Source organism: Pseudorca crassidens, chromosome 2, assembly GCF_039906515.1.
Source record: "Pseudorca crassidens isolate mPseCra1 chromosome 2, mPseCra1.hap1, whole genome shotgun sequence".
Classification (NCBI taxonomy): Eukaryota; Metazoa; Chordata; class Mammalia; order Artiodactyla; family Delphinidae; genus Pseudorca; species Pseudorca crassidens.
Window position 1 is genome coordinate 47,559,853 of NC_090297.1, and position 25,343 is coordinate 47,585,195.

Below are 25,343 nucleotides of genomic sequence, written 5' to 3' on the forward strand. Positions count from 1 at the left end.
TCCAAAAGAAGTGCTTCCTTGGCATAAAAAAAGTCATTTGTAGTGTTGCCTGTGGAGAAAAGTAAGGAACAACAGGAAAGCAACTTTTTACCTAAAATTAGTTGATGTTGTTAGATTCTTTGTCACACTTCTCCATTCATCTTTTATCAGTAAACATTACAATATCTAAACTTCATTCTTCATCAGCTTCTTTCATCTTGGGTGGCCAAGGTATCCAGATAGGCCTTTCCTGAGATTTGGGCTGGATTTTGGTGCCCATGGCCATCCAGGAGGCAGAGGAGTCAACGGAGGTGGTCATGTCCAAGGACCTCGTGTGTGCCAAGAGTCAAACCTGGCTGAGCAAATGTGCTTATTCCACGCAGGGGCCCAAGTGGGATACAAGCAGAATAAACCAAGAGTCCACCGCTGGATGGAACCAGAGGAAAACGGAGTGCATAGTTAGGGAAGTTGTTTTCAACAGCATTTAAACTTCATTCTTAAACTGCCATCAGCTATAGCTGTGTTTATATGGTCCCCAGACCACCTTCATCAAAATTACCCAGAGTTCTTATTAAAAAGAGGATTCTTAGGAACTCTCCCAGACCTAGCAAATCAGAATCTCTGGAGATGGGTCCTGGGAAACTGGGAATCTGCCTTTTAAACAAGATTTCCCTTGCCCCTTCCCCTAGGCAGTTGCAATGTACGCTGAAGGATCAGTGCAATGGTAACTTTTGTTTTTATCTTAATGATTTTTTTCTATTGATACAACGCAAGAAAATAATCCTCCAAAGGTGTGCTTTCTTCAACTGAAAGGGATATCAGTTTGATTTCAAGGTTACTGTCGAATACTATGTTGAGAAGGATTTAGGAGTCCCATTTTTGACCGTACGGGAGTGTTGAGATTGGTGAGTGATGTCTGTTACGATTGTGGGAGGGAAGAGCTTTTGCCACCCCTGCTCCCAAAACACTGAAACATGACATTTGCTGTCAGGTTGCCCTTGCTCAGATGTGTTTACTTAATATTCTGAATAAGGTATCTTCATAGGAAGGGCTCGGGCAAATATACCTTTCATATAAATTGCTCTTCTTTGGTCCATTTCAGATGAGGTGGTGGAGCAGAGGTCTGGCTCCTCAACGCCCCAGCGGTCCTGCTCTGCTGCTGGCTTACACAGACCGCGATCCAGTTTGGATTCTGTAACTGCGGAGAGCCATTTGCTCTCTGGCTCCCTCTCGGGCTCCCTGATCGGAAGCACGTCGTCTTCAGTTCCACCTCGCCTGGGCAGTCACACCATGGATTTTTTTGAAATGTGTGCCAGTCTGATCACTACTTTAGCCCGTTGATGATCTTTCCTTAGTTTCTATCTTTCTGTTTTTGCACTGTGAAAATCAGATATATTCTTTAAATTATTGTTTTACTTATGGATATCACATACTCTGCAGTACTGGTTGAGAGCTGTGACTATCTCCAGGGGACGCTCAACGCCACTGAAATGACTGAAAACGTAAAAGTCTGACATTTCATTTACTGTAGATATCTGTAATTCTGTTCTGCCTATGATAAATTTACATAGGTAGTATCTTTAATACGTGAACATTGATGAAGATTATTCTTAATCTAAAATTGTGGATTCACTACAGATGATTAATACACCTTTACTGGTAAACCATCTCAGTCAAAGGGTGGTTTGGCAACATCTTCTTGCTTTACTATTTAGTGTAGATAAACCCAGTTTGCTTCCTAAATTTCAGCAGGCTTTAAGCTGTGTTTATGCACAAGAAGATTAAAAAAATAGCCCAAACATTAGTAAGATAGTAATTAAATTTTGAAATCTTAAGAGCCAGCCCCCCAAATTTCAGAAACCAAGTTCTGCTAGCAGTTTTTGCAAATGTTGCCCAGTGTTAAACAGAAGGGCTGTGGTCCTGAAACAGGTAACGGTCATTTCCAGGTTCCTTAAAAACAGCTATAACCAACTAGAGGTTTTATCTCGAGATTTTCCCGAATAACATATTTAAGAGCCTTCAAGGTTCTACTCAGTACTGGAACATACGGAATTACAACCACCTTTGTCTTTTTCATAAACTTACATCATTTTACAACATGCCTTCAAAATCTACTTTTCTCAGATTCTTTTTCACTCTATTTATTTTTGTACTTCACCAAGCATGATAAAATAGACAGTTAAATGAAACAAAGCAAAATGTCAACAGTCTCTAAAAGAGGACTCTTATCTTTGATCTCTTATTGTGTGTGGTGGTGTGGAGCTGTGTGTATGTGTGTGTCCTGTTGCATCCCATAATGCTAATTATTCATCAGAAGTTTGTTACTGTATTCACCCCCCTCCCTCACCTTCCCTAGTCACCTTTGTCTTTGTTTATTGTTTGATCCTTAGTGGCTGATTGACTCAGCTTTGAAATCTTTTCTGGTTCTCTTTCTTTCTTCTATATCTTGGTTGCTAGCCATCCAGTTTGAAACACTGTTCTGGCCCTGAGGGCTTTTGTGTACTTCCAAAGTTTGGTAGGCTGTGACTTTCACTTTTGAACCTGGTAGGGCAGGGAAGCCTTAAACATTAAAAAAATTCTCTCTTGAATAAATGTATGTGTTGTTTACATATATACATATATGTATTCGCACCAGTGCTTTTAAATGAAAAACCAAACATTTTTTTTTTTTGGCTATGTGCAGGTTTTTTTAAGGCTTTTAAAAAAACAAAAAACCTATATACAGCAGGGTAGATAAGAGCCCATTGATTATATTTTGTTTTAGTAAAAATATTTAATTTTAAAATTATGTATAATTTATCGAATTTGTATTTATTCATTTGTCTTGTCTAATATGTTATAATTAACAATCTCATTCACCTGACTTACCCTATAAAAGATTAAGCTCTTGAAAACAAAAAGTGACATTGCCTTGACAGGTTTCTCTTTGCCAAAAATAATGTGTTTTCTACCAAGAAGCAAATGAGAATGTTAGACCAGATTTCTCTTGTGTTTATGAAAGACAAGTATGTCTGTCTTTAAAGAGCTTTGAGTCAGGAGTTTGCGGTGTGTCACATCATATTGTTTTGCAGAACTTTTTAAAAATGGTGTTATATAACTTTTAAGCCTGACTTCTTAATATCAAAATACAAGGAATCCTTATTAGCCAATTTGGGAAAGAGGGTGGGGTTGCAGGCAGTTAAGATGTGTGAAGTTTAAACCTTTGAAAGATTGCCACCTAGTGGCATCGAAGGATACTTTTTTGTGAATATTTTTATAGGGAAAAGCAGTCCTGCTGCATATAGGTATGGCGTAATTTTGGCCTCAACAAATGTGTAAATACTTCTTTAGGGAAAAACAGGGCCACCTCATAATACTTGCCTATGAATGGGGTGACCTTCAAAATAAGGAATTAATCTGATTCCTTATTCCCAAGGACAAAATCCCTAACAATTTTGAAGACAGAGAAACGGTAGGAAGGAATCCAGTGGCATTTTAGCTTCTTTAGTCTAATGAATCAAATGTTAGAAACATATCAAAATTGCTTTAAATGGATGACTGTCATGTTTTTTAAGAGTTAAGAAGTTATTTACTATTTTCTCATTCTTGCCAGTATTTATGAATATCTACATTTTGATAGCCATCTGTTGAATTTTAGGAGAACCAAGGGTCACAGTTTGGGTTCTTGTGTCCTTAAGGTTTTAGAGCACAGCTCTTCTGTGAATGTAGATGGCGTAGTACTTTGTTTGTTTGTAGAGAGAAGATTACAGGAGGCTCAGCCCAGCATAACAGGGCTAGAACATTTTCATAGGAGGCTCTTTGTTGCTAATGAGCAGGGAGAGGGAAAGAAATCAGTTGCTAAATTCCCACATTTCAGTCTTGTAAACTGGATAATTGTGGATATGGTATGTGGTAGACAGACCTGGGGTAGGAACAGTTTCTTCATGTTAAGATTCTGGAGGAGAGCTTCTATTATTAGGCTACAGATAGATAAAGTCTTAGCTATATCATGGAAATGGAGTCCACACTGGTTCTAGAACAGCATTTCCCAAACTGCATTCTGTCAGATGCTCTGTAGAAAAGGGGTTTCATTGAGCAAAGCTTGGAAAATGATGCATGTTACTCTCCTGCTTGAAGATGACAAAGGATGCGGGCATAAAGCCTTTGACCAGTCCTTCTGTGAAAAAAAGAAAACCGTTTAACTTTGTTTAATCCTGCTTTGCCCAGATTAATGTAAACATGGTTTTAAACTTACCATCCCCTGGGAAAAAACATATTTGAAAAATACTATTTTAAGAAAATTATTGTACCAGGTTGCCATAATGGGTAGATAAGAATAAGATTTCCTTTTCCCTTATCAGTTATTGGAGAGAATCTGGTTCAAAATCAGAATAATTCCATTTTAGCCTGTAGACATATTCATCTTGAGCGAATGCTGGATTAGTAGAATTTTATATGTCTACAACTTGTTTCATAGCACCTTGATTTTCTTAATCAGGTTGTGGTATTTTGTGGAGAGCAGAATTTATTCTTTTTTGTGTTGAATGGAGAACTGAAAAACCTTAAACAAGATTACTTCTAAAAATTGTCTAAGAGACTAGTAACTAATGCTTATGGCTCTATGGGTAATGAGTCAATAACATTGATTGTTACTTTCAGAAAGTATAGTCAGTGAACATTTTCTAAATACTTTTATATATAGAACACCATATTTAGATCGAATTCCTGTTATTCTTTAATGAAGGAACAAACAACATCCCAAATTAGATATGTTGGGAGGGAGGGAGGCAAACTATTATAAGTTGGGCTTTTGTTTTCATCAACAAATTTTTGAGACACTTTTGTAACCGCTAGTGTTTGCATTCCTTGATACTTGCCAGCTATAAAGAGAATCCAAGAGCCTAAATTATTCAGAAATAACAGTATTCCATGTCAGGGAATTGGCTATATGTAGTACAGACAGTTCTCCCCTTTCTGCAAATAGGTTTCCTGGGACAGTTACAGAATCCTGGGCTTGCTTTCTCTTATTCCCTAGCCAGTTTGTACTCAGGGAATACAGATTGATTTTTTATTAGATGAGACGTAATTGAGACGATAATCATAGACAACTGTTACAGATTTGTTGACTATTTGGATTTATCTGTAAATGTACAGTATATTGAGTTAATATAAGCAATGCACCTTCCATTTATAAAATACAAGATCTTGGAATGTGCCTACCATAGACACTGCATGTTTGTCTATTCACTGGTTAATAATTTAAATCCTGTTAATGGCTGTGAAATCTCAGTATCTAAATGCTAGACGTGTTCACGGTTTTGTCTGTTTTTCTTTCTTTTTAAAGACCTCCACGTTTTCAATTTGGCACTCCTTTACCTGATCATTCTGTCACCCTGTGACTTTGAAAATAGGGAATGTACTTTATTTTAATAATAGTTCTCAGAAACTCTAAAATTCTGGATGAGGGATCTGTGCAATCTGTCTGTAAGTCACATCCTGTGTTGGGCCTCATTTTTGTAACCTCTAAAGTGGGAGGGATAGATTAAAAGACTTCCGAGTTACCTTTCAGCTTTAAAGTTCGGTCTTCTCTGCCTTTTCATATGATGTGTATTAGTGATCATTTTTTACACGTTTAGAGATTTTATACTCGTGCGAATGGTCTGTATTTGTTTGGCGAGGTGTTTTGAAGGTATATACTAAAATATTTTTCTAAATACAGCTGCCTCCCTGGAATACAAATGGTAAAAATCATCCAGAAAACCAAACATGTTCAAATGTCATGTGTACTTGCCATAAAGCAAAAGATTACTAATTTGGAGTGATGGAAGTGTTCCATACATTTTAATAGTGATTTTTAGATCCAGAGACCCTCCATATCGTCTATTAACTTATTTAATACGTTACAGTAACCTTGTGAGTTAACGATTTTCCAGATGAGAAAGCAGGACCAGAAAGCTCTTCACAAGGCTTTAATGCCATACAAGTGTTCAGTGATGATCACTGCTCTTTATATGCCCCCTTCCTCTGGGGGAAAACAGTCTGAATCACTGAAATATCTGCATAATTGAGTAATAAAAATAAAGATGTATTGCTTTCAAGTCTTAGAGTGACATGAAGTAGTCTTAACTGAATATTTTTTAGTTTAATTATTTGAACCAGTTGATTGTACTAACTAGATGTAATTATCGTAAGTATTTATGATTAGCATATTGATTTTTGTTAAGTACTTCTAAGTTATTGAGGGTGCTTAAAAAATACTGAAGAAACTTTTTAGGACATGATTCTTCCTTTAACTTTATTTATATGATTCTCATAGCAAAGATTTTTTTAGAAAGTAAAACTAGCCCCAACTCCTATCTTAAATTATCATAGTTTTTGACTATTAATCTAAATTAGGCTTATCTAAATTTCATATACAGATTGATAATTTTTCATTTTATATGCATATTAGATGATAAGATGCTATTTTCATAGAGTATATTTCTATTCACAAACTACCTAATTATTATTGGCTTGATATGGAGTCTTTTAAACCTTATAAAAATTTGAAATGTAATTTATGTTTGAGCTTTTAAAAGTGTATCTTATTTAAGCAAGTTGCTGGCATCCTTACCAGCCTTTCCCTGTATAATTATAATGCATTTGATGCCACTGGACAGTAATAACATAAAGAACAGGACCCACAGTCTAGACTATGCTGAGTTTTAATTAAACTTTTTCAGTCATAACCTGATAAGAATCAGGCTGGGTCTAGAAGTTAGACTGCGGGGCTGTATTAATTTCATGAGCCAATGTTAATGTTTACTGCCAGCCTGCATAGCAACGCCAGTTTGCAGCCGTGATTGTGTATGTGTCTTTTGGTAACTAACTACCGTTTATAGGTCAAGCAGCTCAGATGTTATGGAAGTAGCTCGTGGTTATTTGGACAAGCAGGGTAAGTAAATTTAAGTTACATTTGAAAAAGTGCAATTAAGGAAATCCGAGAGCAGAATGCTCTTTCCAGGAAAAAAGTGAAGTGCTTATAGAATATCCTAGCATGACAACTCTTTTGAACATACAGAGAATGTTGACAAGGTTCATACAGTGGGAATTCTTTAATTCGCTGTTTGCTACTTTGTGTCGATTTAAAACTTCAAGGAAGGATGGGAGGGAGGCTCAAGAGGGAGGGGATGTGGGGACATGTGTGTGCACATGGCTGATTCGCTTTGTTGGGCAACAGAAACTAACACAGTATTGTGAAACAATTATACTCCAATAAAGATGTATTAAAAAAAAGACTGAAGAAAAAAAAATTTCAAGGAAGGAATAGGAACATTCTAGCCAAGGATAACTGCATATTTAATTTTTGCTGCTAATTTAAGCATGCATTTTTCACAGCTAAAAGTCCTTTTTAAGTTTTGTTACAAAGAAAGTCCATTTTTCTAGACAGATAACATTTTCCTAAGATGGAAAAAACAGATCCACTAAAAAAACAAAAACACCTTAATTAATTGTGCCTTTTCTCTTGAGTTGTAGAACTAATAATTAGTCAAAAACTTGTTTAAACTGTTTTTTCCCTAATTCCTCTCATTTTTCCTTAAATCTGTCCTCCACAAACGGTCACATTGTTTGCTTTTGCCTGTTTGTTTTCAGGTTCCTTTGGCCAGACCTCACTATCATTGTCAGAAATTGTTCACTAAATGTGTTTTTCTGTTTGTTTTATGTTGTTTCACTTTTTAAAGTCACCTTGGTAAAAGTATGGCTGCCTTTTCGTGTTTTTAAAATGAATGCAATGAATAGCAATCTTTATATTTCAACCCTTTAAAAAGTTTGTAAAGGAAAGAAATAATGCGGAGCAAAGAACAAAATCTAATTTTGAATCTGATTCTCAGTTTGGCTGCTTGACAGCAGCAAGTCATTTAACCTCATTTAGTTTTTTTAATCTACAAAATGTGGATAATAACCTACCTCACAGATGTGTGTGAGAAACTGAAGGCCCTTGCTTAAAATACGGGGTTTATCATCATATTTAATGTAAATCCCTTCCTTTTTTTTAATAGATATCTTTGATACTGATAGGATGAGTATCTTGATTTTAGGTAAGTCTTATGTGGTAAGAATATAGTGGTAAAAATGTTTAAGACCACAGTTTCACAAATTATGGTATTCTTATTTTAAGGGACTTTAAAAATTTCTTTAAAGTATCGAACATCCAAATATCAAATTTGTCTTTTGTTGCAGCAGATATTCAGAACTTCTTAAACTGTTGGCTGAAGATGCCTTAATGTACCAAAATACAGCTTTCTCTCCAGACTATTCACAAATATCTATGGTTGTATGATGTTTTGAGTGTTTAATGTAAAATTGTTAGAGAACTGTGAACTCTAAGCATAGTAATCTTAATGTTTTAGGAAGAATGTGTTCTGTATCATGTATGCTTAAATATCATACAGTGACTTTTTGAGTGCAACAAACAAAACTGAAAGTTGACAGCCATTAGGTTGTCAGACAATCATAAGAAAATGTAAGATTGGATATTAATTGTTCAGAAAATTTTCAAGAACACTTTGCATTCATTCTTTCTTAGCCCATCTTTGGGAAAAAAAATCCCATAGGCTGATGCACTTACTTACCCACCGAAGCACTTGATTACATATCTATTAAAATAATTTTTTTAACTGTTGAAATTGGGATCATTTTCTATAATTCATTTCAGGAAGGGGAAAAAAGACCAGACTCTTAGTGCTTTTGTGTTTTAATAACCATAGATTCAAAGTTCAGTTTTGTTTGTTATGTATTTTTTGTGAGTGTTAAATGATCAGTGGGAAGAACGTCTTCCAGCAACTGTGTGGTAAAGATGTCTTCTTGAATTACACAGCATTTCGTAGTTATAGGTTCTCCCTAGTTAATACTTGCACTGTACAAACTCATAGGTAACAAACACAAAAGAGAAAAGCAGCCTATCTGATTACTTATAAGCTTTTTTCACAAAACCAAATTAAAGTCTCTGGTTAATTTGAAAGCTGTTTTGTTTCTGTTCAGTCGTTAAGCTAATATTCTGCAACTCAATTAATAGTTACAAAGCCATTGTAGTAGAACTTTGCTTCCTGTGATTCCTTGGAGATTCCATACCATCTTTGCCCACTTTTGTCTTCCTTGTTGTACACTGTAGTTTCTAACTTCAGCCATTGTATTAGTTTCCTATTGCTGCCATAAGAAGTTACTACAAACTTAGTGACTTAACACAAATTTATTGTCTCACAGTTCTGTGAGTCAGAAGTTCGGTGGGCTTATTAGCTGGTGTTTCTGCATCAAGTTACACAGGCTGAAAACCAAAGCATTGGTAGGGCATGGTTCTGGGGCAGAGTCTGTTTCAAAGCTCATTCGAGTTGGTGGTGAATTTAGTTCTGTGCTGCTGTGGGATTGCAGTCCCATTTCCTTTCTGGGTTTGGCTTGTAGCTTCTAGAGACCAGCATCATTCTCTGGTCCATGGCTCCCTTCACCTTCAAAGCCAGTGACAGGGGGCTTATGCTTCAAATGTCGCCTGCCTCTTCTTCACTATATCTCTGGCTGACTCTTCTGCCTTCCTCTTCTGATTGTAAGGGCCCATGCTAGTAAATAGGGCTCACTTCGATAACCTTCCTATTTAAGGCCAGCTGGGTAGCAAACAATTTCATCTATAAAAAGTCCCTTTTTTACAAGTCACATTAACATATCTACAGGTATTAAAACCAGGACACGGAGATCACGGAGGCCAAAATTCTGCTTACCATAGAAGACCTCAGGTTTACAACAAAATTTTACACCGAAGGCTGCTGAGAATAGAGAACAAGCAATGTAGATGTGGTCCTATGTGCTTATGCTGGTCACCTCCCATATTTATATATCTAAAAGCAACTTTTTGAAAAATATATGCTAGCTCTCATTAAAAACACATCAAAGTCAAGCTATATAAGATTTCAATTTGCTTTATCCAAACTTAGAAGAACAGATTTGTTTTTATTAGTGAATACTTTTTTTCCTTTATTTCCTAAATTGTATGGGTAATACATGCTTATCGTAGGAAATCTGAGTAGGAAGTTTGAAGAAGCTGAAAAAAATCATCCAAACCCTGTAACCCAGAAACAACCACTTCTTAGGAATTATTTGTCATTATATATTGACTTTTTGCCCTTCCTCTTCTTCCCCTCAGAATCTATGTTTTAAAAGTTCTGAACATGTGCGGGAGAGGCCCTGCTCAAGAGAAAGCTATGTCGACTTGGAAGACCAAGTGTGTCAGAGGTACTCAGAAGGAGGAAGGGACAGCTTTGGTGGTGCATGTTAACAGGTTGCTGGTGGCCCGGCCTATAAATGAATGAGAGGCCCAGTGGAAGCCTCTGTTAGGGTCAAGTCCCTTTGTAAGCTGTCTTTTATCCACAGAGTGTTCTCATCTTTAATGATTTCTTTTTATGCAAAATTAAACAGTAAAATAGACAGTTTTTCCATTGAAATGTTCTGCTAGATGAGGGTTTCTAGGAGACAGATGACATTTGCTTGAGCCATTACTGAAACTTTAGTTATAATGTTTGCATTAAAGAACCTTGTAGATTAATAGTGTATGAAGTTTAGTTTCAGTGCCGTGATTTAAAGAATGGAAGAAATGTGGCTGATAGCAAAACAGAAACAACTACTTCGATGTGGATGGAATGTTCTTCCTAAAAATGTATTCCATATCAATAAATAGTAATTAGGTACTAGTTTATGTTAGACCAAATGGTTTATACTTCAAAAAACATAGAAGAGTGTTCAGTTTCAAAAGCCTGTTAAGTATATCTATGTAAAATTATTACATCCTAGCCATTCTTTCAAGTCTTAACCTTTGAATTTCAAAAACCTGTTTTTGTGTTCAGCATCTTCCAACTTCAGAAAAGTCCAGGTACTAAAAATAACAACACTTAGTGTTTTGTATTAAGGATTTTAGGACACTTTTATTTATATTATTACATTACAGCCTGACAACAACCCTGAGAAGTAGACAAGGTGAGTGTTATCAGCCCTGCTTTACTGATGAGGAAATGGAGACGCAGAGCTGAGTCATGGAATTAGAATAAGAGGCCATGTGATGAGATGGAATGTGCATGGGACAAACCTATGTCAGGTAAAATGTAGTCCCCCTGCCACCTCAGGATTTAAGATACGTCATGTTTTGGTGCGGTGGCAAGTGTGCTATGTGGGTTTTGATCCTCGTTTGTACACGATTATTGCAGGAATGGTGTCTGCTCAACAGCCCGGTACTCCCTCTGGCTTTGCCCATGGGCCATACCTGTCCCGTGTCCTCCTCTTCTACCGTGCCCACAGTGTGGGAGAGGGCTGCTGTTGCCCGGTTGCCCGGCCTCTCACTGAGAAGTAAATTCAATCCGGGGGGGGGGGGGGGGTCCAAGCAGAAATATATTCTAAGAAGTCTTTCTTTGGTGCCAGCCTTAATCTCATCTCCCAGAAAAGAAATCTCAGTGTCACTTCCTAATTCCTTTTCTCTCTCACTTCTACCTCTAATGGGGCTCCTGAAACTATATATTTCTGTTGCTGCTGTCTTAAGGTCTAGTGGTCTTAACGCCTCAAAATATTGCAAAATTAACTAGTCTCCTCTCGTTCTAATCTGTCATCCATAATCTTTCAGCCATATTGCCATGATTTTTTTTTCCTTTTTTCTCCGCACACCTGGCATTGTCTTCCTGCTTAAGACCTTTGAATGGTTCCTACTCTCTAAAGGAAAAAAAGTCCAAGTGAACTCTGTCACATTCTAGCCCTGACTTACTCCATTCTAGCACTTGCCATTTCCTATCAGATACACTGTAGTCCTTTTACCTTGAATTTCTTCCTGGTCACCAGGCAGAGCATGGATTTTTCCATCTGTGTCTTGTCTAACAAATATATGTGTTTAAAGGCCAAGCTTCAGTGTCACCTGTATGTTGTGTGTTATAATTGTTATTGTAATAACCTCTGTACCTATCTTCCTCTCTAAACTTTATGAATACTTTTGATCCCTGTCTTCTAGAATAAGCTTGGCCTTTATTGACACGTGCCATTTGGAACAAGAAAAAGAAGATAAAAAAATATAGAAGCTTAAAAAATAGTCTCACAGTATAAAGGATGAAGCCACGTATCATACCCTTGAAGGGCAGGATCACCCTAACAGGCAGTGTACATCATCTGAAAAATAGAATGTTATTTACGGCTCAGATTATTTATGTTTCTTTACTTTCTGTAAGTAAAAATACCTATGAATTATTTTCATAGATAATCTGGGCATAAACAAAATAATATTCTGTTGTTTAAAAGAAGTAAAATGGTTATTTTAAACTGATAACAGCATATGTATTATTTAAATTTTATTAAATATATTTAGGCAATTCTCAAAATGTGGGGTGAATTTAGGAAAAAACTACTTTTCAGCATACTATTCCCAAAGAAACCAATTTTGGGCAGCATTTGTCTGATTTTAGTTTTGTGACAAAGCTGGTATATAAATGTCCTTCTGCTTTGAGATGATACCTTAAATCGGAATATTTAAAAGATGTTGGTTATACTGTTTACTTTTCAGAATTAAATTACACCCAATTTAAACGCACAACATCGTCTAGAAATTATAAACACTCGTGTACTAACATTAGAAGCATTAGAAGCAAACTAACCATCTGCACAACTGGCTAGGTGCCATAAGGCGTGATTTCTGACTTTGGACATGGCTCATTAAACACGTGCTGGAATGCCAACACACACTGTTTCACATTCTCTTGAGCCAGCAGTGAAATAGATACTGAAATAGACATTGAAAGATAACTGCTTAGGAGCAAAATCTGCATCTAAATGTGGAGGGTTTGTTTTGCTCCTCTAAATTCCTGATGAAAGTTTCCACAGATTCCACCATCTCATGCTGACACGTAAACTGATGTGAGGCAGGACTGAGACCTTAGAACGAGTTCTCACTTGTGCAGGCTGTACCATTTGATCTTGATCTTCCTAAGGTGACTAAACTTCATGCCTGAGAAAAAAGAAAAATAGACAAATATTTTGAAATACAGTTCCATGGAATAGTGAGTAGGAGATTTCAGGGGAATTTTTTATCCAGTTTAATTTTTTTTTTTTTTTCGGTACGCGGGCCTCTCACCATTGTGGCCTCTCCCGCCGCGAAGCACAGGCTCCGGACGCGCGGGCCCAGCGGCCATGGCTCACGGGCCCAGCCGCTCCGCGGCATGTGGGATCCTCCCAGACCGGGGTATGAACCCGCATCCCCTTCATCGGCAGGCAGACTCTCAACCACTGCGCCACCAGAGAAGCCCCCAGTTTAATACTTATGCTCCTTTAAAATGCTTATAAATATGCTCCGTAGAGACGTTTGATAACCTCAGGAGCGGCAGACACAAAAATAGTCTCTTCCAAGTAATCCTTACAGAATAGGGCATTGCATATTGAAAAACTTTTCCTGAATTTAAATACATGAAATAGTCTTTCCTTGAGACTTATAGACATAATAATGTATTATATATTTAGAATTTATTATTTAAAGTATAAAATCAAGCCACTTACTTGAAATCTAGATGTTCAATTAGCACATATCCATCTATAGAAATAAAAATCACTATTACTAATCTGAAAGTTATAATGCTTTGAGGTTTTTTTAAAAAACAGTGATTGAAATCTTATGGGCAATAAGCCAGTAACTTACATTTGCCTTTAGAATTGCGACATATCACTAGATTTTCTTCAGTGATATCAATGACTTCCAGTTCTTCTCCAGGGGTTATTGGCAAGTCGAATATTCCATTTCTTGAATTATTGGAACATGCCACTGCTGTGTTCATGACAGTAATTTCTTTGTCATACTGAAAGGAGAAATTCCTAATCGGAATGTGCTTGCATAGTTTTCATTGTAACAAAATTAACGGAAGACATACTATACTAACCTCAAAATAAACTCAAGATGCTAGATATTAATTAGTTAACTAATGACTAAGGGACAGAAAATAATAGCAAGATATTCAGGGAAAGAAAAGTTATTTAAGGAAATAATGGTACATTTATTATTATCACAATCTTTCTTACATTTGTTTGTTACATATTGTTACATATTTTCAAAGTGTTTTCACACCCATTATCTAATTGTACTAGAATGAATTCTGGTGGGTGAGAAGGTGTTAACATTGGTATAAATTAAGTACCATGAATGGTACGTTCACTGTTGCAGTAATAAAGTCACCACCAAACCTGGGAAAGGACAAGTTAAAAAAGAAAAAAAAAAGAGGGAAAGAGAAAAACCTCTTTCTTTGTGTAGTGCTTTAGAGTTTATAATTCTTTCTTACACACAGCATTTCTAGCTGTTCTTTCTACCCTTCCTCTCTGGTGGGCTCATATATTCTTATATACATACAGCTGTAGCACACAATTTTAAAGATGTGTGGGGCAATTCCCACTCTCCCTTGGTGGTTAAAGACGAGCATTTGTGGAAAAAACTGAGGAATTTGATTTCTGACCTCAGGGGAGTTTTTTTCTGTGTGGTAAACTAGCCAACCCATACATCAACAGGTACACCACCTTCTAATGTAACTGAAATCCATTGACTGGAAAATAATAGTTCCAGAATATGTAGCTTATATTTACAGATGTCCGCTTCACCAAATTAGGGTGGCCAAACATCTTCCTTTGCTTGCGATAGTCTCTACTTATAGTTAATGTCTCTATTTATAAATACTTACTGTGATTAAGTGTGCCTCCTCCCACTCTCAGAAGTGTCCTGAATTTGGATGATAAATTATGATTAACCTATACCAAATGGGATCTAATCCACAAAATTTTTCTTTTGCCTAACAGAGTGATCTTACCCTTTCCAGGCCATTGTTCACTGTGAATGCACAGTGATTTCTTAAAATGTAAACCTGATTAGGTGGTCACCTTCTTTTTTTATAAAGTCCTAGAAACTCTTCATTCAGGGTAAGATCCACATTTCTTAGTTTGACATTCAGAGTCCTTTGCCTACCGTCATTCCCCATCCCCCCGTTTCTGTCTCCTTTATTGAAGCCACATCAAGCTATGTGATAAGCCTGAATGTGCCGTGTACCTTACATATGTCCGTGCCATTGCTCCTACTGTTTTCTCTGCCTGAACTACTCTTCTTTCTTAGGTACCTTTTGTGAAGACTTTCATGACTGCCATGTATAATTTACTATTAACTGCACTTTGTATATACCCCTATTATGGATTCTGATTAACATACTGTCTCATACATTGAAAATGGAAAACAGTTTTATCCATCCTTGTGCCCTCAATGCCTGGTACAAATGGGGCACCCAATATTTTGTGATTTGAGCTGAATAAAAATTATTGAAACTGTGTAGTTTTTCTAAAGATATATCAAGGAAACTCATCATAGGTGATTAGGAAGAATAGACTCACGTACATATGAGAATGGGGATTTCTGTCCCGTATGAGAGTGTCACAGAGTGTCCCAGCTACAGTGGGGGGCACTAGATGGAACGTAGGGTCCTTTCAACAAGTAATTGTTACACACTTGTTTTTCAGCTAATCAAATAACGTCACAGTTTGCAGTAAATAATTTCATATCACAATTCCCAGATATAGTAACCCTAATCAGCTTTGGTCCAAGTAGAATTTATTAATGATTATGAGGGATTTGTATATGTTCCTATGTTCAGTCCAAAAACGTTTTTGGATATTTACACAGTGTTAGGTACTCCTATTCTGCTCTGTGTATGGATATAAGGATAGATAATATACCCTTGTCCTCCAGGAGCTCATAGTTTAATTGATGAACATGTAATTGCAATAATGCTAATGTTTTGTGATAAGCTAGAGGTTTGCTCAGGTATATAGGTATGTAGTTTCTTTAATCAGGAAGTGTGGGTTCCTAGAGGAGATGCCTCGATTAGGTCATCATAAATGAACAGGAGCTAGTCAGATGGAGAAAAGTAGCAAGGGTACACCAGACAGTCGGAACGGACCAGATAAATGCCTAGAGGAAGGAAATAGCAGGGCAAGGATAAAGGTGTACGTTCATTCAAGAAACAGAACTATGAACAATTTGTGGCCAAGGCACAAAGTGCAAGGTGAAGAATGGCAGGAAATAAAACCAGAAAGACAAGCAAAGGTCATGACATGAACGGCTTTATATCTCATGTTAAGAAAGCCTAATCTTTATCTATTTGGCAATGGGGAACTTTTGAAAGATTTTAGGCAAAGTAGTAATTTGGACAGATTCCATGAGCAGGATGCATACTTTCTCTCAAACCAATGTCTGGTACATGGAAGGTGTTCAATGTATGTTTCTTAAAATTAATAAATTCTCACTGTGACAGTATATGAAATCAAAAGGGAGGAGTGTTTGAACCTTGCCATTATAGAAAAATGCTCTATGGACTCTAAATGAAAGAAGTTTTTGATCATTTAGTGTGACCATTTTTATGTTGGGAGCTGGAGGGAAAACTTGAACAAGACAAAACTCTCTTCTTCAGAAGGGGCTCAAGACTTTAGTTCAGAATACAGACACACACACACACACAGTAATATCCCTGATCAGTGTTATAATGGATACTGTATAATAGATGTATGAAATGTGCTGAGGGAGTAACTTTGCCTGGTTGAGTTAGGGAAGTGTGGGTGACATTTGAACAGAGCCTTAAAGAATGACTTAGCAGTTTTTCCAGGCAGAGGAAATAGCATGTACGAAGGCATGATAATATAGAAATGTATCAGGAAAAAATTAACATATCAGATGTTTAATCAAAGATCATGTCAATCCCAGTGAGGCAGACGTGCAACACACTTACAGAATCTTTAAAAACAGAAATTCCTCTTATTGTTAATTTTTACTTTCAGAGGAGAACGTACCTCGAATCTTTCTCTAAAACGTTTTTCTTCTCTTTCCATTCTGTTCTTTTCTAAGTTTTGCTTCTTGGTTTTGAAGAAATTCCTGGGAGATAAGCGGGCAGAAATATGCAGGTAGAGTGAAGTGTATTATAATAAAACTCTAAGCTTCCAAAGCCATAAACTCATTCTGTTTCAGGATAAATTCAGATATAATTTTATGTGTTTAATTTTATACCATCTTCCTGTTGCCTCTCCTTCCTCAAATCTATCTGCATACCTTCCTCCAGAGTCATCTTTCTAAAATTTAATTGATCATGTCACTCTCTTGCTTAAAACCTTTCAATCTGTCTCTACTGCCTATAAGATAAAGTCAAATTCCTTAGTGTGGTACACAGGGCATTTTATAATCTGGCCCCAACCTACCTTTCCAGCTGCCCTTTTCCATATACATTCAAAGTCTACATGGAACATCTTGGAAGGTGGGCTGTCATTTCTATGCCTTTATACCAGGGATACCCTTCCCCAGACTTCTCTGAAAACTGGTCATCATCTTTGATTAATAAAGGGATAATAAAAGGGTTGCACTAATATAGAAAGTAATTCTTATTGGTAGAGTAAGTTATGGTAGAAACCATTTAAAAAGGAACAAAGAACACATAGAAAAGTGATACATCAATTTACAGGAATAATAATAGACTCAATATTGCATTTTCAAATTTACTCAGTTGAGAAAAAAAGTAAACCATTATATCAGTTTGTTTTAAGAAATAAAAAAGCACGAGAAGATTGTTTCCTAAAAAGACTTAGGTATAGACATTAAAATACTAGAAAGCTTTTTTTGGGGTGGGGAAGGTAAACAATTTCACTGTTATTTCATCTCTTGGAATTCTGTTTCGTTATGCTACGCAAAAGTAGAAGTGTGAAGTTTAAGGTAGAAAGATGCTCTTCTTGTCTAAGGAATACCTCTTTCCAACTTGGGAAAAATAAATTACATCCAGTCTAAACTTAAAGAAAACAAACTTAAGGGAAGGGCCATCCTATGCCATCCTCTGAGTTTAAATTTGGTACAGACTGATGTCTGATTTCTTTTGGGGTGCCCATGTAGGACTTTTCTAGACAGATTTCCCAGAGCAGACAGACCATGCAGTGTTCCCAGCTCAATGACCGTTTAGACAAGGATTTCCCCAAGACACTTGTTAAACGAAGTGCCTCAGCTCCTGCCCCATATCCCAGCAACTGAGAAGACTAAAGCACAGAGCACTAAGTGACCATCAGAGATAGTAAAAAACATGACCACCCCACCAAGCCAACTGGGAATTTGAATCACATGAATAAAGGTGAGATCTTGAATCAATAAAACATTCTTTTTTATTTCTAACACTAATGTAGTGATAACTAGAATTATATTGTATTTTAGGAAAATCAGTCTTACTATATGATACCTAGTTTCTCTTCTCAAAGCATCATTTAAGTACTAATTGGTGTATTATTTAAGTTCTGTCTTACTGGGGAGAAGTTCCTACTGCCCAAAGGAAGACTGGAAATTTTTCATCATTTGATAAGGAGTGACTAGAATTCTTCTCTTGCTCCCTGTCCACCAAAAGCAGGAATGATAAGATAAATGTGTGGGACACTTTACATTCTCATATTCTTTTTCTCTTTTAATCCTCTCAGTTGTACTATAATGTAGGTGTTAATATTCTCATTCTGTAGATGAGGAACCTGAAAGTCAAATTTAATGACCTGCCCAAGGCCACACAGCTAGTAAGAGGTATAAATCGCAGCAGATAAGCTGTAATTTAAGTGTACTTTTGTGCTTACCTTTCTGATTCTTTAGCACCATTTTTCTCTTTTTTTCCCTTTGATATCAAAAACTTGGGCTTCCAAGTCTTTAGTTTATCTTCATCACTGAGAAGAAAAATATTTGGAGCAAGGAAATTAAGATTGAACTAAAACCCTTACGGAACAATCAGTACTTTCTGGGAAACTGTGTTTTACCAAAAAATTAAAAATTAAGTCATCTAGAAGTATATTTTGATAATCTATGGCAAGGCCAGAGCGTCAATATTTTAGGCTTTGCAAGCCATGCCATCTCTATGGTAACTACTCAACTCTGCTATTGCGACATGCCATCTCTATGGTAACAACTCCGCTATTGCGACTGTATTTACAATAACAAGTGGCCGGCCATATTTGGCCCCCAGGCCACGGCTTGCCAACGCCTGATCTGTGGCAATCCAAATTTGAAGCCAGAATCTGAAAAAGAATGGATATATGTATATGTATAACTGAATCACTTTGCTGTACACCTGAAACTAATACAACATTGTAAATCAACTGTACTCCAATATAAAATAAAACTTAAAAAAAAAAATTGAAGCCAGAAGCAAGAAATCAACCTGCTTGATTTCTTCCTCAAGCTCTCCTTTCTGAGCCTCAGTTTCTTCACCTCTAAAACGTGAATGATAAAATGGACTTTAACTGTGGGACAAGACTAATGCAACTAGTATTTAGCATTAGCAGAAAAGGATGCAGAGAGGAGAGAGGGTATTATAGAAAGAACTAATATGTTTTGAGCCCCTATGTGTCAAGTCTTATGCTAGGCATTTTACATATGTTAACTAATGTGGTTTTTATAGGAAGTATTACAACAGTCCTTTAAAGTAGTCTTTCATAAAGTTTTGCAAAGGGGGAAAGAGATGATCTAGGTAACTTACTATGGTCACAGAAATAGTGGCTTTGAACCCAGTGGCTTTGAATCCGAGTGTGTTTGACTCCAAAGTCTATGGTCTTTCATCATGCCTGCTGCTTTAAAACTTTACTTTGCTGGTATGACAAAGTAACCAATATGTTCATCATTGATGGGAGCAAAACTGGCCCCTCCTCTATCAACCGTCTGTATGTCTATGGTGTCTGCACATCAGAACACAACTTTTCACTGGATAAATTATAACCACAAGAATATTACGTCAGAGGAACTTAAAATTTTTTCAGTGACATTGTGTCACAATTCCCTTCAGATTATGGTCACGAGGTCCAACAGAATATCAGGGACTCAGCATCTGACCAGCATTAAAGATAAGGCCTAGGAATATGGGTTTAACAGGTACAAACTACTATACATAAAATAGATAAGCAGCAAGGATTTACTGTATAGCACAAGAAATTATATTCAATATTATAATAACATAATGGAATATAATCAGAAAAAATAACTGGATCAGTGTGTTGTACACCTGAAACTAACACAATATTGTAAATCAACTGTACTTCAATAAAAAAGAAAGATACAGCTTAGGGAAAGCTTTTAAGAAGACTTCCAGGACTCGTCTAGGGATCTCCGATCACTCTCTTTTCTCAATGTCTGTTGCCTTTGGAGTCTATAACAAGGAGCTCCGCAGATACTTCTTTTCTAATTGTCTCATGTTCACTCATTTTATCTCTTCACTTTAGGTTCGCAAAAGATGGGATCCAGACACACACATTCCAGATATACCTACCACAAGCTCAGCACAGTGCTAGGCACAGAGCAAGTGTTTAATGAGAACTTGTGCGTGGACTTCTTAGGCAGGAGCTATAGCTGTGAGGGCAGGGAACAGGCAAAGCAAATGCCTGCCTAACAGTTTATTTTCTTTAATGATTATAAAACAACATATTATTTTCAGAAAAGTCATACTAATTTTTACCCATGCTAACCATGTGACCATTACAGTCAACTCTTTGTCAACTTATTTTAGCTTTTATAGGGATCTAGTTAGAGAGCTTAATTAATTTGGCAGGATGAGGATTGTTTTTTTGCCATATCACGGGTTAAGAAACTAAGATTCAGAGAAGTAACATGACAGCCATAGGGCCCACTGGGACCAGGTTGTGGAAGCTGTTCCAGTGTCTTTTTCAAGATTCCCCTCTTCTTCCTTCCCTTGCTGACTCTCTAGGGGAAATTCTAATGAACAGAAGGAAATGAAAATCAGAGGTCCGGATTGTCTAGCAACAATGTAATCCAGAGTTGTTTAGGCATCTCTTCAACCTAATACGTACCAGGACATGACATGCAAACTAGCCAAGCTGACAAGAACTCAGATATCATCTTCCATCTCCCTTCCTATCCCCAGTTCTGCTATTTTCCATCAGTGTTCCATCTGCTACAAATGTCTTTAATAATTGATTTCTCTGAGGCCAAACCACAGAAGATTTACTCTATCCCATGAAAAAGAAATTGGTCAGATTTTGATAGGGTTAAGGGACTTGGTAAATATCATTTAATCTTAAAATATCTTCTTCATTTTTTTCACCACCCCAAAACACATTGTGATCGTCTTTCATCTGAGCACCTTTAACAATATTCTAACAAATGTTCTACTTCCGACCTTCCCTTCAAAGCACTCTGCAGAGAGTCTAGGTCTAGTTACTCTTCCTGAAGTGTGGCTCTGATTACATTGTCCTCTTGCCCACAGTTCTGGACTTCCTTATTTGGCAGTAGGGCAAAAGAATTTTCTGATAGGGCCCTCCCAGTACAAAACTGCTAGATCCTGGATAAAGGTTTTTTTGGTTTGCTTTAACAAATTGCCACACTTTACACTTAGATTAATTCCTGTACGCTATACCTTAATAGCCCCCAGCAAATAAACTGAAACCAGACAGAGCAGTAAGCAGTATGCAAGCACAGAAGACAAGTCTGTCCTGAGGAAAATGCTATCAGCACCACAATATTTCAGAAGATTAAACAATTAATCATGCTAGAACATTTACCCACATGGAGTTAAGACGTATCGTCATGTTAGATATTTTTAAAAGCCAGTTCAGCTCTATGCTATTTATATAAGACATATTGAACAAGAATATGGAAAGCAGAAAAAGGATGAAAAATGTATACTAGGGAAATACTAACTAAAAGAAAGGTCAGGTAGGTATAAGATTGGGCAAATTAGACTTTAAGACAAAGCATCACTAGGAAATTAGCTTAGTGTTGTAGTAAAGAGAATGGTTTGGGAGTCTAGTTGCTGGGGTTTGAATCCTGGTTCTACCACTTACAGGCGCTATGAGCTTGGGCAAATAACTTCACCTCTGTGTCTCAACCTCTCTTCTACAAAATTTGTATAATAATAGTGTCTACTTCACAATTGCTGTGAAGATTGAATGAGTTAATACATGTTAAATCTAAAAACAGTGACTGACTCACAGTAAGACCTACATAAGTATTATTTTTGTTATTAATAGTGTTGATATTAGGGGGAATGGAGATGGCTACAAACTAAAAAGAAACATTTAATTCACCAGAAGATATTTAAAATTTTGTATGCAACTAATAAAAGAGCCTTAGAATATATATAAAGATATAAAGAAAAATATATATATATAAAATATAGAAAAAAGAAAAAATATATAAAGAAAAAAATGATAGACTTTTGGAAGAAACTGACAAATCTACCATCTTTCTGTGAGATTTCAACCCACTTCTTTCATATATTAATGGATCAAGCATCTAAAAATCCATAAATCTATAAACGATTTTATTAAGAGAATTAACACATATTGTGTTGGCCAAAAAAGTCGTTTGGGTTTTTCCATAACAGTAGAAAAACCTGAACGAACTTTTTGGCCAAGCCAAATATTTGATTTAGAGGACATAAGTTGATCCTTGTATCAAACAATTAGAGAAGTCATATTTTTCTAAAGTACACATGGAACATTTATAAAAATTGACCATATACTAGGCATGAATCATGTCACAGAATATGTCAAAGTACTGATATCAGCTACTTCCTCAGTGTACTAATACCATATCAACTACTCTTCCAGATCACAATTCAATTAAGATAGAAATGACACATGGGGAAGGGGAAGGGTAAGCTGGGATGAAGTGAGAGAGTGGCATTGACACATATACACTACCAAATGTAAGGTGGATAGCTAGTGGAAAGCAGCTGCATAGCACAGGGAGATCAGCTCAGTGCTTTGTGACCACCTAGAGGGGTGGGATAGGGAGGGTGGGAGGGAGATGCAAGAGGGAGGGGATATGGGGATATGTGTATACGTATAGCTGATTCACTTTGTTATACAGCAGAAACGAACACAACATTGTAAAGCAATTATACTCCAATAAAGATGTTTTAAAAAGAATGACAAATAGAATACAGAGCATGGAAACAGATCTTCAGATTTTTGGAAACTTAGTATGACAAAGATGGCATTGTAGAAATGGGGAAAATAGGGGCTATGCAATTAATCATGCTAGAACATTTACCCACATGGAGGAAAATTTAACTGGATCTCTACTTCACTAAAAATGCCAAAATCAGTTCCAGGTAGATCTAAGGCTTATGTGTAAAAGCCAAAAAGTTACAGTTTTAGAAGAAAATATGGGAGCATATCATATGATCTTGGGATAAAGATTTCTTTAAAGATATAGAAAGCAACAATCTTAAATCACGTGCATACTTAGAAGGGAAAATACAATAAATGCAACTTTTACAGGGAATGCAAATTCATAAGAAAATGCCAGCTTATTTTCCAAAGTGGTTGTACCAATTTACACTCTTCCCAGCAGTATTTAAAGGGAATACTGATCCACATTCTCACCAACACAGAAAGAATTCTTAATTTTTGCCAATTTATTGGGTATAAGATACTATCTCATTGTGGTATTAATTTGCATTATCTTCATTACTAACAATGTTGAACCCCTTTTAATATGTTTATTCACCCCTCATGTCTTTCTATAGAAGACCTGTTCATATCTTCTGCCTATTTTCCTTTGGAAAACAAGTTGGCATTTTCTTATGAATTTTCATTCCCTATAAAATTTGCATTATTTTCCCTTCTAAGTATACATATAAATAAGAATATTTGTAGCGGTATTGTTCAAAAGTGCAAAAAACATGGAACTACCTCAGTACTCACAAGAAAATGGATAAATTGTGGTATGTACATAGAAGATTGTAGAACAGTAAAAATGAATAAATTAATAGTGGCTTAAAAAAGGATGGATTTTGAGTAAAAAAGAAGTTGCAGAATTCTATATACAACATACCGTTTTTACAATGTTAAAATCCCTAATGAAACAATATATTTTTATCACCTGTGCTTGATAACAGTATTTCAGTTTTGAACAGGAAGTGAAAGACAGGAAATGTAGGAGAGTGTTTACCTTGGGGGAAGGCAATGAGACAGACCAAGGGATGTGCACAAGGTAGAGAAACCAAGGCACTGGATATGTTCTAGTTCTGAAGTTGAGTTATGGGTTGAGGGAAATTTGTTTTATCTTGCTTTAAACTTACATGTTTCTTATTTTCATTTTTACAAATATATAATTTATTTTTAAGAAAGAATTCATTCTTAACTCTAATTTTATATTCCAGGGCTCTCCTCTCCATCTCCTGCCAAATTGCATTTCCTGCTCGTAACACCCACTTTCTTGATCACATGCCTTATGGTCCAATGAAACTTCCCAAACACACTTGTTTTCCATTTACACAGCTGTCCACCCCTCTCCCTCCAGCAAACCTTCCCCACTTCTCTCTCTCTCTCTCTCTCAACCCCAATCTCCAACTGTCAAAATGTTTCCTATCCTTGCTTCTTTAACTTGGCACAGAGACTTTTCTGATCCCCTAAATAATGGAAATTTCTACCTATTCTGAGCTTCCAAATTATTTTGCACATTTTTTGGAGGCAGGTCCTTCTTTGTTATCTGATTTAACAAACTATGTTTTGGTATGAGGCCACATGATAGAGATCAGAAAGCCACAGCCCCTACCTCAGGGAGTTCCCGTCTAGAGGAGGAGACAGGCAAGAAATAAGACAATACAACTATGAAAAGAATGTTCTGATAAAAAGGGGGACCTAACCCAAATAGATAAACTCAGAGAGGACTTCCTGGGGAAAGCAAAATATGAATTCAGTTTTAAATAATGAAGGATAAAATAGTCAGCCAAGCAAAAAGCATGGCAAACTGTGTTACAGACAGAACAATTCTTTTGTTCTTAAATTCTCACCTCCTTGGAAAGGCCTTCCCCAGATACCTACTTTAAAATGACTATCAGTCTCCTTCCAACACACACACCATATGTCCACTCTCTTTCAAAATATCCAAAGCAATCAAATCCCTATGTTTAATTATAGATTTTTTTTTTTCTCGGTACGCGGGCCTCTCACTGTTGCGGTCTCTTCCATTGCGGAGCGCAGGCTCCGGACGTGCAGGCTCAGCGGCCATGGGCCCAGCCGCCCCACGGGCCCAGCTGCCCCACGGCACGTGGGATCTTCCCGGACCGGGGCACGAACCCGTGTCCCCTGCATCGGCAGGCGGACTCTCAACCACTGCACCACCAGGGAAGCCCTATAGATTTTTAAAATTAATTTATTTATCTGCCTCTCCAATCGGAAAGGAATAGGAATTACATCTGTTTCACTCACTGCTTTATACCAACACTTAGCATAGTGTCTGGCATATAGTACATGCTCAGTAAATATTTGTTGAATGAATTGAAGAAGTTGGAACAAATGTGAAGGTTTAGAAATGCTGGAAAGCTTGAAGAGTTCAAGGAACACCC

General features: G+C 36.7%; 2 protein-coding genes across 3 annotated transcripts in view; one reads left to right on the forward strand and one right to left on the reverse strand.

Moving 5' to 3' along the window:
* The window catches only part of PRKAA2 (protein kinase AMP-activated catalytic subunit alpha 2), a 71,155-nt gene extending 55,851 nt beyond the window's left edge, over positions 1–15,304 (forward strand). For both annotated transcript variants that reach the window (XM_067726307.1, XM_067726308.1), the window contains exon 9: positions 1,082–15,304. In XM_067726307.1, coding sequence (XP_067582408.1) covers positions 1,082–1,320 — 239 coding nt within the window. In that variant the 3' untranslated portion in view covers positions 1,321–15,304. The remainder of the gene's footprint in view (positions 1–1,081) is intronic.
* The window catches only part of FYB2 (FYN binding protein 2), an 89,255-nt gene continuing 73,903 nt past the window's right edge, over positions 9,992–25,343 (reverse strand). Inside the window, 6 exon segments of the mRNA XM_067709667.1 lie at positions 9,992–10,048; positions 11,240–11,315; positions 13,504–13,537; positions 13,643–13,799; positions 16,819–16,900; positions 18,619–18,705. Of these exon segments, the coding sequence (XP_067565768.1) occupies positions 9,992–10,048; positions 11,240–11,315; positions 13,504–13,537; positions 13,643–13,799; positions 16,819–16,900; positions 18,619–18,705 (493 nt within the window).